The sequence below is a fragment of the Panthera uncia genome, assembly GCF_023721935.1.
Source record: "Panthera uncia isolate 11264 chromosome B3 unlocalized genomic scaffold, Puncia_PCG_1.0 HiC_scaffold_1, whole genome shotgun sequence".
Classification (NCBI taxonomy): Eukaryota; Metazoa; Chordata; class Mammalia; order Carnivora; family Felidae; genus Panthera; species Panthera uncia.
The window spans coordinates 75,639,376-75,653,383 of record NW_026057582.1 but is presented as its reverse complement, the minus strand read 5'-3'; the positions used below and the strand labels follow the sequence as shown (position 1 = coordinate 75,653,383).

Genomic DNA, 14,008 nt, shown 5'->3' with positions numbered 1-14,008 from the left:
TTTCTTTCTTTCTTTCTTTCTTTCTTTCTTTCTTTCTTTCTTTCTTTTTTTTAAAGTTTATTCATTTTGAGAAAGAGAGAAGGAGCATGCACATGCAAATGGGGCAGGGACAGAGAGAGAGGGAGACAGAGAGAATCTCAGGCTGGTTCCACAATGTCAGTGCAGAGTTTGATGAGGGGCCCGAACTCAGGAACCATGAGATCATGACCTGAGCCCAAGTCAGATACCGAACCTACTGAGCCATCCAGGTGCCCACATCTCTATTTCTGTTTGTGTGTCTACTACCAGAGGAGATTATTTGCCTCAGGTCATTACATGTATTATGTTAAAAATTGAAAATTTTTTCTCAAAGTGAGTATCATTAAAAGATAAAATGATTTTTTCCAGTTGAAACATATCAAAGAACTTCTATCAACTATTTACATTTTTTTTGACATTTATTTATTTTTGAGAGGCAGAGAGAGACAAAGCACAAGCAGGAGAGGGGTGGAGAGGGGTGGAGAGAGAGAGAGAGAGAGAGAGAGAGAGAGAGAGAATCTGAAGCAGACTCCAGGCTCTGAGCTGTAAGCACAGATCCTGACACGGGGCTCGAACTCACGAACTGTGAGGATCATGACCTAAGCTGAAGTTGGATGCTTAACGTATTGAGCCACCTAGGTGCCCCTCTATCAACTATTTTAAATTAATAATTGAGATCCCATATTTCACTTGATGATAGAATTCTTTTCTGAAATAATTATTTTGTGTAGTTAGACAACTGTGTGAATGAAACTTGGGATCCTGTGATAACTCCTGACTTGTACCATAAAATATACTATTAATATGAACTTTAGTGAATTATGATGGACTCTCTTGACTCCAGGGTCATTCTTTACTGCCTTTAATTTTTTCCCTTCATTCAATCAGTGTGATGCACTCATTAAATAACTACTTGTGTTAGTTACCTCTGGTGTTTTTTTTTTTTTTTTTTAATTTTTTTTTTTCAACGTTTTTTTATTTATTTATTTTTTTGGGGACAGAGACAGAGCATGAACGGGGGAGGGGCAGAGAGAGAGGGAGACACAGAATCGGAAACAGGCTCCAGGCTCCGAGCCATCAGCCCAGAGCCTGACGCGGGGCTCGAACTCACGGACCGCGAGATCGTGACCTGGCTGAAGTCGGACGCTTAACCGACTGCGCCACCCAGGCGCCCCTCCTCTGGTGTTTTTAATGGAGGTAGGGGATACCCATATGAACTAAAATTATTCCTGTACCCAAGAGACTACACTGGTTAACTTGAGAGATGGAAATGGATATAATCATGAGAGATAGAGTGAAATAAATGATAACAGTACAGAGTAGAGAGACTTAGGCAGGTTTGGAAGATTTCACAGGGAGGGATATTTGAGCTGGGACACTGAAAATTGGGACATTAGAGAACAGAATGAGAAATTTTGAAAGTGGAAAGAAGGAAAATGTTTAAAGTCTAATTAAGCAACAGGAATAACAGAGACTTTGAAAGTTCTTTGCTGTGCATGAGGAATTGTTAGGTGGCTCACATGAGTGGCTGAAATCCTATCCATTTATAAGAAATCATAGTCAAAAGTATTTGAAGTTGACCCTGTATGTTACTGAGGTAGAATGCAGGGCAGGAAGAAATAATAAGAGTGAGAGTAGAAGAAACCAGAAACCAGAAGGGAAACAGGTCCAGAGGTGGAATTCATTTAGTTGTAGCAGTTTTGGATCCACACTGGCATTGGGCACCTCTTGCCTCCTCCAAGTAGAAGACCAATATAAATCAGATGAAGCTTATTTGGCTGTGTGAACTGCTAATAGGATAACTGTTTTTATGGACTGTAGGCTTCCTTATGTAAACACTAATACTTGGCTAGGCAATTGTTTTTTATTTTCTTTCTTCCTTTAGGTAACATGAAAACTGATCCTGGTATCTGAGGCAATGGATAGAAGGAATCAGTCGACAGTATCAGAGTTTGTGCTCCTGGGACTCACTAATTCATGGGAGATCCAACTTCTCCTTTCTGTTTTCTCTTTTTTGTTCTACTTGGCAAGCATGATGGGAAACCTTGTCATTGTGTTCACTGTAACCTTGGATGCTCATTTGCACTTCCCTATGTATTTCCTCCTGGCTAACCTCTCAGTCATTGATATGTTGTTTTGCTCAATCATAGCCCCTAAAATGATTTGTGATATTTTCAAGAAGCGCAAATCCATCTCTTTCTGTGGATGCTTTACCCAGATCTTCTTTAGCCATGCTGTCGGGGGCACTGAGATGGTGCTGCTTATAGCCATGGCCTTCGACAGATATGTGGCCATATGTAAGCCTCTGCACTACTTGACCGTCATGAGTCCCAGGATGTGTCTATACTTTGTAGTCACTTCCTGGGTCATTGGCTTCATCCATTCATTGATTCAAGTAGTTTTTGTGGTAGACTTGCCTTTTTGTGGCCCTAACGTGTTGGACAGTTTTTATTGTGACCTTCCCCGGCTCCTCAGACTTGCCTGCACAAACACCCAAGAACTGGAGTTCATGGTTACTGTGAATAGTGGGCTCATTTCTGTGGGCTCCTTTATCGTGCTGGTCATTTCATACATCTTCATTTTGTTTACTGTTTGGAAACATTCCTCTGGTGGCTCATCCAAGGCTATCTCTACACTGTCAGCTCATATCACTGTGGTAGTTTTGTTCTTTGGGCCACTGATGTTTTTCTACACATGGCCTTCTCCCACATCCAACCTGGATAAGTATCTTGCTATTTTTGATGCATTTATCACTCCTTTTCTGAATCCAGTCATCTATACATTCAGGAACAAAGAGATGAAAGCGGCAATGAGGAGATTGTGCAGTCATGTTGTGCATTACCGGACGATCTTGTGAACTGCTGGCTATGAAGATATGAAATCATAGATTCTCCCTCATGCTGGTTGTAGAAAAGACATTTTACAATTTCAGGAAAATACTCAACACTTAAGATGTTATATGCCTAGAAAAGTACTATCTATGATACTATGATATCGATTTCACCATTAATTTAGAAGCGATGTTATTCTTTGATAGTCTATACATCAAAGTGTCAAAAACCAAATCATATGTGCTTTGTCACCTACATGGTTAGGAGCATGCCACATAATTGAATAACCAAGATTTATTTTATCTTCCTTCTGCTTACGATTTTAAGTCTCAATTTCAATTTTCTTTGTTTCTACTTTGTTTGATTCTTATTTCTCCATTTTCTGCTTCCTTGGTGTCCTTATCAGGCTCCTCTATCTGGCAGTGTATAAAATTGCTAATTCTATGTTAGAATGGTAGAAGTTAAAGCTAGACTGAATTACCAACATCACTGCTTCTGATCCTCCTGGTGCCCTAGCTATAACCCAAGAAATGAGGGGTGACTGCAATTGGCCCAGGAGCAGGACAGAAATTACCAGAGAGCCAGGCACCAGAAACTATGTCCTTGGTTGCCATGTCACTGGCCCATCACTTTCAAATCAATTTTGCATTTGAATTTCTGAACAAATTCTACTCTTCCAGTTATTTCCTATAGATCTATTTAAAGAAAGAGGTTTATATCTCTTATGTATTCCTTTTTTTTACTGGTAAATAGTCATCAACATTGAGCACTTCCTTATCATTTCTAAGTCTTTTCTTAGATTCTACCATGACCATACTCAAATTCCTAAAGGGTCACTGTGGCCCTTTTGTTTGAATGAAGGCATGTGGGAGTTAACTATATACAGACTCCTAGTCTAGAGCAATGCATAGTGTGTCCACCAGATGATACCCCCTCCCATCCCATGATCACCGCACCACTTCCTTGATGTATGATTTGAATGAAGGTACTTGGTAGTTGCTACAACCCCCACACTGTTTCCGTGCCCTGTGGGTTTCAGCTATCGTAGAGGGTGAGGCGCTGAGACTGTCACATACACACATCCAGACAGTATTTCAAAAAGTACATTATATTCTGTAGGGACAGTGGTGGCAATAAAATACCCAAACAATATTGGAATGGTGATCCCCATCCTCTGTCCATTTAATTCGCCACTGTGACTCCTACAAAAGTCAGGCAGATCCTGAAAAATGACAATGGACTATTGTAAACTCACCCTTGTAACAGACCTAACTGCAGTTGCTTTACCAAGGGTGGTAACTTTGCAAGAGCAGATTAACACAGCCTTGGCCATATGATATGTGATCATTGATCTCGTCCATTTTTTTTCCCCATATCTTTCAGAAAGGAGATTAGAAACAGCATTTTTATGAAATGGACATAAGTATATATTTACAGTTTTACCCTTTATCTTATAGTTGAAGAGATCCAGGCCAACTGGATATTTTATATGTCATCATAATTGTCTATTATATTAATGACATCATGCCATCAAACCAGATAAGGAGGAAATGGCAAGTACATTCATCCATTGGTAATATGTATGTGTTGTCAAGGGAGAGAATAAGTTGTGTAAAGAATGAGGAAATTTCACATCATTAAAATTTTAGGATTTCAAGATATGGATCAAAGACTCAAATGTAGAAGAAAACACAGGGCAAATGGTCTTTGACACTGGTCTTGGCAATAATTTCTTGGGTAAGACACCAAATACACAGGCAACAAAAGCTAAAATAAATGATTGAGAAGAAACAAATCTAAAGAGCTTCTGCACAGCAAAGGAAACAATAAATTGAAAAGGCAACTTACAGAATGGCAGAAAATGCTTGCAAATCATATATTTGATAAGGGGTTATTATACAAAATAATGAGAAAGTCATATAAGTAATAGCAAAAAGTAATTAATCCAATTTAAAAAAGGGTATAGGACCTGAAAAGACATTTTTCCCCAAAAAAAGACATATAAATGTACAACATGTGTATGAAAAGGTGCTCACCCTCACTAATCATCAGGGAAATGCACATCAAAACCACAATGAGATATCACTTCACACCTGTTATTATGGCTATTACAAAAAAAGAGACAAATGCTAGCAAGGACGTGGAGAAAAGGGAACCCTTCTGCACTTCTGATGACAAGCAAATTGGTACAGCTGCTCATTTATAGTGAGCATTATGAAAGTTTACAAAGAACAATATGATGGTTCATCAAAAAACTGAATACAGAACTACCACATGATCCAGCAATTCTGCTTCTGCGTGGATATTGAAAGGAAATGAAATCAGTATCTTGAAGAGGTATCTGCATACCCGTCTTCACTTTAGCATTATTACAGTAGCTAGGATATGGAAACAATGTAAATTTCTTTCAGTGCACGTTGAATAAGTAAAATGGGGTATATACGCAAATGGAATCTTTAGCCATAAAAGGCAAATCCTGCCATTTGCGATAACATCGATGAGCCTGGAGGGCATTATTCTAACTGATAAAAGCCAGATAGAGAAAGACAAATAATGTACATTATCACTTATATGTGGGATAATTTCTTTTACAAAAAGAATCTGATTTTACAGACACAGAGAATAGAATGGTGGTTTCAAGAAGTTTGGGGGAGGTGGAAATGGGGAGATATAGGTCAAAGGGTATAAACTTTCAGTTATAGGAAAATAGGTTCATAAGATCTAATGTACAGTGTGGTGACTATAGTTAATAATATGGTATTGTGTACTTGAAAGTTGCTAAAAGTAGATCTAAAGCATTTTTATGACACAAAGACACAGAGACACACACACACACCCGAGAGTTACCTATGTGAGGTGGTGGATGTGTTAACTTGGCAATCATTGCACAATACATGTAGGTATTAGGTCATCACATTATAAACTTTAAATATAGACAGTTTTGTTTGTCAATTATCCTCAATCAAGTTTGAAAAAAACTAGGAGTTTAATGGTCTGAGCATGTCTGGAGATCCTCTCAAAGTAAAGGAAAACTATTGAATCTTGTACCCTCTATTACTAATAAGGAAGCACAATGTCTGGTAGATTTCTCCTATTTCTGGAGGAAACATTCAACAACAGGAATAGCACTCAAACTTATATATTAAAAGATGTGAAAGGGTAAAGATCTGGAAAAGTTTTTTTTTTTTGTGGCATTCCAGACTTTATGCAAATAACCCTGTACTTAGACAATCCTATTTGGCGTACCCTGTAGTATTAGAAAAATTGGTAGTGAAAAAAGAAAAGATGTGAAGTTTATAGCAAGTATCAATTGAAATAATCACAACACAATTCTTTATAGCTCTGGACAAACTATCTCCCCTAAGGATTACAGTGTAATTGAAATATAGACATATTATAACACAAATTATCACATTATACCAAGCAAGGATCCACGTTAAAGAAAAGCAGGTGCGGGAATTGGCACATGAACGTTGGATCTATTAGTCCCATCAAACTGTACCAACCAGAATCTGCTGGTCTAATAGAGGAACTGGAATGGCTTACTGCAGGTACAGCTGATGTACCAGCATGGACTTGATATTTTGAGATATATACTACACATACAATAAATAATTATTATTGAGTGTTGTGTCCCCATTAGGCAGCATACATGATACGATTGGGAAATTTGAGCTTCCCATCTTGGAACTCTGGGCACTATGTGTCTAGAAGTCCTGGTTTCTATAACAAGACGAAACACTTCCATCAGAGACACAACAAAAGAGTTCCATTAAAGTTTGGTTTGTGGCTATTGCCCAGGAAATTCAGGCTTTTTGCACCAAGAATAAACAGACAAGAAGAGGAATCACTACCTTGGCAGGGGTAATTGATCTTTAGGAAGAAGTAAGGCTGCTGTTATACGTGAGAGTAGGAAGGATACAGTTTGGCACCAGGTGATTCATATGGGTGCCTTTTAGAACTCCCTCAACCAATTTTAATGGTAAATAGACAAATGCAACATTCATAGCCTGAGAAGAACACAATAAACAGGGTTTTGGAACGTTTATGCATAAAGACTTAGGTCACCTTATCAGAAGAGGCATTTAGGCCAGCAGAGTTGCTAACCAAGAACTCTAGACTACATAGCAGAGGAGGGATAGGAGTACCAGTTGTGGGCTCATGACTCACTTCAGGAGCAGGTGTTACAATTCATCTCCTTAAGTTTCCTCTCAAGTGACTGCAGGATAAGAAGTTCAGCAAAGTTCTGAAGGAGCTGTGTCTAGAACTGAAATGAATCAAGGAGATGCAAGTGACCTAGGGGTGGATGTCACATGTGTTATGACCTGCTACCCAGATCCCTTCCTTCAGGACAGAAAGATTTATTCAGGACAGAAATATTTATTCCCCACTGTTGGGGAAGACGTTATCTGACGTCTTGCATCCATTTGCCCTTTTTTGGGAATTCCCTTGACTAAAGAGAGCTGACATACCTGTGAACATGCTCACTTTTCTGGGTTAGTTTGCATTTAATGATTGATTAACAGTCTACTTGGGACAATTCTGGAATCTCATCCCAGGTACAGAGCTCCCACAAGTTTGGCACATTTTCCCTCTGCCACCTACTGCTCAATTCCCTACTTTCTTTTCTTTTTAAGGTTTATTTATTTTGAGAGAGAGAGAGAATGAGAGAGAGAGGGGCAGGGGCAGAGAGAGGGAGAGAGAGAGAATCCCAAGCAGGCTCTGTGCAGGCCACCAGCGCAGAGCCCACACGGGGCTTCAACTCACGAACTGTGAGAGCATGCCCTGAGTCAAAACCAAGAGTTGGATGCTTAACTGACAGAGCCTCCAAGGTGCCCCTTAATTCCCTACTTTCAAATGGAATTAACTCATGCTAATAGCATTCCCTAAAAAGCTTCCTGTGTGTTGATCTTTATCTCAACATCTGTTTCCCCGGGAACCTAAATTTTGACATAATTTTCCTGATCCTTCTCAGATACGTGTCAGAGAAGGTAGCTGATGGTTTCAGTATATATGGAATACTATGTTTGTCCATGACTCTAATGACATCATGGTAATTAGACTTTGTGAACTACAAGTAGTAGGTACCCTAGATGTTTTTGTAAGACACATGTATGTCAAATGATGAGAAAAATACATCAAAATTTCAGGGACCTTCAACATCAGTGATATCTCCAAGTGGTTTGGAGTATACCAGAATATCTCTTCTAGAGTATCTTCACCTTCTGATACCCACCAGAGAAAGAAGCCCAATCCTTGGTGAATTTCTTTACATTTTGGAGGAAACATATACCATATTTGAACATGTTGCTTCAGTCTATATATTGGGAAAATTTGAGTTGTGTCTGGAGCAAGAAAAAGCTTGATAGACAGTCTGGAAGGCACAAGTAGCCTTTTGAGGCCTGAGCAGGAAGCTCAGACTCCCAGATTCTCCTATTCTTTTCACCATATTTCTCTTTGGATATTGGAAATTCTCTATGACCAATTAACAATGGATGAGAAGAAACAGACTGGTTTATGAATAGTTATGCACGTTGTATTAGCATCAGCTGTAAGTAAACGGCCATTGCATTAAACTACTCAGAGATTGGGGGCACCTGGGTGGCTCAGTCAGTTAAGCGTCTGACTTTGGCTCAGGCCATGATCTCACAGTTTGTGAGTTCGAGCCCCGCGTCAGGCTCTGTGCTGACAGCTCAGAGTCTGGAGCCTGCTTCGGATTCCGTGTCTCCCTCTCTCTCTGCTCCTCCCCCACTCACACTCTGTCTCTCTCTCTCTCTCTCAAAAATAAATAAAGATTTAAACTACTCAGAGATTGCCTTGAAGGATAGTGGTAAAGGAAAACCCTTATAATAGAAAGAACTTCAAGGAATACCTTTAGTTATATGCTTCCCTTGGAAGGAAACAATAGATTATGGCACAAATCTTGCCATTTTGTGGCAGGCCTAATTATTTGGCTTTTTGAGAAACTAAGAAATGAGCTTATAAAATCATTAGCATGGAATTCTAGGGAGAGGTACATAGCTGGACTTCTCAGAAAAGCACAGAGAATGACAGTATTCATGCCAATATAAGAGCATAATTGAGGTTATTCACTGTACTTGAGTAAGATGACCTGCCAGGGGGCACCTGGGTGGCCCGGTCCATTAAGCATCCAACTTCGGCTCAGGTCATGATCTCACGGTTGGTGAGTTCGAGCCCTGCGTTGGGCTCTGTGCTGACAGCTCAGAGCCTGGAGCCTGCTTCAGATTCTGTGTCTCCCTTTCTCTCTGCCCCTCCCCCAATCACTCTCTGTCCTAATATTATCTTCCCTATTCTGTTTGTCCCCTGGATAAAAGACAAGAGTGGATTCAGAGAGTAAAAGAATAGCTTCCATTTGCCCCTTCAGTTCCACTCAGCTCTTCTATTTTTTTAAATTATTTTTTTATTAAAAAATTTTTTTAATGTTTATTTTTGAGAGAGATGGGGGAGAGAGAGAGAGAGAGAGAAAGAGAGAGAGAGAGAGAGAGAGAGAGAGAGAACGAACATGAGTGGGAGAGGGACAGAGAGAGAAGACACAGAGTCTGAAGCAGGCTCCAGGCTGTGAGCTCTCAGCACAGAGCCTCGATGCAGGGCTCGAACTCACAAACTGTGAGATCATGACCTGAGCTGAAGTCTGATGCTTAGCTGACTGAGCCACCCAGGTGTCCCTCCACTCAATTCTTCTGCAGGTGACTCTGTGCATTTATTAAGTTCTTTTCCAGTTACCTAATTTGGGTGTGACGTTTTTTGCCTGGGCAGGATCCTGACTGATACAAGTACACGAAACTGAAAATCAAAATCCTTGGTTTCTCATCTAACAATACCACTGTCCTGAGGTATTTATTTTTAAAAGTTTATTGTCTATTTGTTCAGATACGTATATCTATTTATATGCACAACAACACACTATATATGCTGTTTTGCTACCCAGAATTTCATTCAACAGTGTGTTATGGGTGTCTTTAATTATGTAAACTTTGAACTTGCTTTTCAATGGCACCAGAGAATTTGACTGTATGGATATATCATAATATCTTTAATTTATCATCAGTTGATACATGTTTCAGCTGTTTCTTTCTTTTTTAAAAACTTCTTTTATGCATTTATGTATGTATGTGTATATATGTATCTATATATATTTTAGAGAGAGAGAGAGAGAGAGAGAGTGAGTGCAGGGGAGAGGAGCAGAGGGAGAGAAACAATCCCAAGCAGGCTCCATGTTTAGCATGGAGTCCAATGGGGGGCTTGATTCCATGACACTGGGATCATGAACTGAACGGAAATCAGCAGTCAGATGCTCAACTGACTGAGCCACCCAGTGGTCCCTATTTCATTCACTTTTAAGCTCAAATTTAAGAGCTTAAATTTCTGTATAGTTTCATATATTTGTATACATCCATAATTACTCAATATAAAGATTACATAAAAATGAAGTTGAGTGTATATTTTTCTATTTAAATTATACTGAAAAAATAAGCACAGTGCCTTTTTTGGAGATGATTAAGATGACCACAGTTTTGTGGGTTTTTTTTTGAGTTAATATTTACCTATTTTCAGAGGTTAATTCTAATGGGTAATCATAAATATTTATAAAATTTCCAATGAAATAGCATAAATATTAAACAAAAATATTCCACTTTTATTTGCTTCTTCCTCGCTAGTGTCTTATTATGAGTTTTAGATCATTGGTTGGTCTGGTCAAACCAAATAGCTCTCTAGGGGTAAAGTCCCCTGATCCAGGAGATCCTTCTAAACTATCATGTTTTTGCAGTGTCACTTGGTTACTGTATTCTTGAGCTGTAATTAGCTTTATTTCTTCTAATGGCAGGATTTTATATGGCACTTTGTGTTAGAAAGCACAGGAAAATTTCAGACTCCCTGAAGATGCTGTTTCCTTTGTACAGGTAAAATGGAAGGCTGGAAATAAATTTAGCAATGCAAAAAAGTGCCTTTAATTTTAGACACGATTTTGTTGTTAGAATTGCTATGAATACAAGTCATATCCTCGTTTATGAGTGTTATCCTCAAGCAGATAGTGTCTAGAATAAGGAACTGAACAGTATAGAAGAATAATTGTGAAAAATTTGGTTGACATTTTAGAAAAGGTTAATGGACCTTGACTTTTAGCTAGAATCACATTGTACCTTGGGTAATGTGAAAGACATTAGAAATGGTCAAATTGTTTTCTAAATTTGTGATCAGCATAGATTTCAATTAATCACTCTTTTCCTAATGCTGATTACATGAATGATCCTAAACCCTCTGCCACTTGACTAACAGATGAGAAAGACTGATGGCACATGAAGGTACAAAAAAACAAGACTAATTATATTTGTCTCTCCATTAGCTTTTCAAAATAGATGGGTATAAACTGATCATCTTCTGTGAAAAGGAAAGCAAATTTATTAGGAACTTGTTAAGTTTATAAGATGGAAAAGGACTGCATAGACATTTCAATAAAAATAAAAGACATGGAGACCAGAAACTCCAAAGCTGAATAAATAATTTCCCATGTAATGTCATTTTAAAATGCAATGTGGACTACTAAAAAAAAACCTATAAAGCTACTAGGGGATTGAACTAAGTTTTATGGTCCCTTAAATGGTTTAGAATTAGAGTGTTTTACATGAATTTTATCTCTAAGTTGTAAGTAGAATGAAGAAAGGCTTAAAGAAGGTTGACAAATGAGAATTTTTTGGTTGGGAGTGAGAAAAAGGTCTTAAGAGGAAATATAAAAAATACTGAGTTTGTTGAATCTTGCAAACAAAAAGCTTAGGGGTGACTTATTTTGTTGCATTTGGGTAGAGAGAAGGTTATTTGAAAAGGACAAAGATTTATTTTTCCTAGAGTAATACAAAGTAAAAGCAGAGGAATATTTTACTTGAGTATAAGGAAGGTTTGGTGATAGTTTGAAAGATATAAATATAGAAAGTATGAGCTTAGGGAGATGTTAAACTCACAATATTTTTATACTGAGAAAATTTATATGGATGATGATTTAGATTAGCACTATTTTCAAACCTAACAGCTGTCTGTAGATCTCTTCTAACTTGATAACTCTATTATTTAGATCTTTAGAACTAGAATAGTTACCAATATTTCCTTCACCTATACAGGATTAAATATATGGAGATTTGTCCGGAGGATTAATCATTTCCATATGGACCAAGAAAAAGGATTAATCACAAAAAAGAAGACAGAGTCGGGCCTTGTCTTTTGCATCATGGATGTTTAATTAGTTTTAAAATTATGGCTATAATTAATGTGGTTAAGAAAATTTATTTCAAAGAAGAGAAAATAAATAAGAGAAGATGATTTCAGAACATCATCACTTAGGAGTTTTTCCCTATGGGTATTTGATGACTTCTAGGTGAATAAACATATCCTTGTGTCTCTATCTAAAAACCTCTTTATGACTTTTGTTCTGGACTGAGATTTGGATGTGACCCTGTCTCAAGTCACTTTAAAACTCTGATGACCTAAACTTTTCAAGTTTCTGTATTCGCTGATATTTGAATGAATATATTTTTATCCTCTGAGCACATCTAATTCCATATTCATAGCTTGTTTGGCTTTAAAGTCATTTTCCCTAAAATTCTCAGTTCTTACCCAGTTGATGGATATTGGAGAGCCAAAAGACAAATAAATTCACAGCTCTATGTGCATAGCTGATAAAGGCTTTTGAGACACTTTCCCAAGAGCCTTAGCACCTAAAAGACACCTGGAGATATAATACTATATTTGTGATTACAGAATTTGTCAAGAATGGGTCCAGAAAGTATTGCAAATCATACCTCATAAACTATCTTTATTTAATTTAAAGTAAGCTTTATTCTTCTTTTCTTTGTTATGTATATATTTTCCTAATTCCTTCAACCTTTTTAGATTTCCCTTTTAATCTTGTTTATTTCTTCTCTTTTTCCTAACTCTTCTTCACTTGCACAATCCTTTATTTTCTGTTTTTCTCTGTTGCTTAGGAACTATGCACAAACTGTTTACCTATCTTAATTATATAATTGGATATATTAAAACAGATTTTTTTAATGTTTATTTTTTGAGAGAAAGAGACAGAGTGTGAGGGGGGGAGGGGCAGAGTAAGAGGGAGACACAGAATCTGAAGCAGGCTCTAGGCTCGGAGCTGTCAGCATGGAGCCCGACGCGGGGCTTGAACTCATGAACTGTGAGATCATGACCTGAGCTGAAGTTGGACACTTAACTGACTGAGCCACACAGATGCTCCTAATTAGACATATTTTTTATATGAAATTTATTGTCAAATTGGTTTCCATACAACATCCAGTGCTCACCCCAACAGGTGCCCTCCTCAATACCCATCACCACTCTCCCCTCCCTCCCACCCCCCAATCAACCCTTAGTTTGTTCTCAGTTTTCAAGAATCTGTTATGGTTTGGCTCCCTCCCTCTCTCTCTTTTTTTTTTTTTCCTTCCCCTCCCCCTGGTCTTCTGTTAAGTTTCTCAGGATCCACATAAGAGTGAACACATACGGTATCTGTCTTTCTCTGTATGGCTTATTTCACTTAGCATCACACTCTCCAGTTCCATCCACGTTGCTATGAAAGGCCATATTTCATTCTTTCTCATTGCCATGTAGTATTCCATTGTGTATGTAACCACAATTTCTTTATCCATGCATCAGTTGATGGACATTTAGGCTTTTTCCATAATTTGGCTATTGTCGAAAGTGCTGCTATAAACATTGGGGTACAAGTGCCCCTATGCATCAGCATCCCTGTATCCCTTGGGTAAATTCCTAGCAGTGCTATTGCTGGGTCATAGGGTAGGTCTATTTTTAATTATCTGAGGAACCTCCACACTGTTTCTGAGCGGCTGCACCAGTTTGCATTCCCACCAACAGTGCAAGAAGCTTCCTGTTTCTCCACATCCTCTTCAGCATCTATAGTCTCCTGATTTGTTCATTTTAGCCACTCTGACTGGCGTGAGGTGATATCTGAGTGTGGTTTTGATTTGTGTTTCCCTGATGAGGAGCGACGTTGAACATCTTTTCATGTGCCTGTTGGCCATCTGGATGTCTTCTTTAGAGAAGTGTCTATTCATGTTTTCTGCCCATTTCTTCACTGAATTATTTGTTTTTCGGGTGTGGAGTTTGGTGAGCTCTTTATA

At 38.3% G+C, this 14,008-nt stretch overlaps 1 protein-coding gene across 1 annotated transcript; it reads left to right on the top strand.

The window, feature by feature from the left end:
• Positions 1–1,933: 1,933 nt before the first annotated feature.
• On the top strand, positions 1,934–2,875 carry LOC125909014 (olfactory receptor 4F15). Its single transcript, XM_049611952.1, has one exon. It carries the CDS (start codon positions 1,937–1,939, stop codon positions 2,873–2,875), a length of 939 nt encoding a protein of 312 aa, XP_049467909.1. The 5' UTR covers positions 1,934–1,936.
• Positions 2,876–14,008: the final 11,133 nt, after the last annotated feature.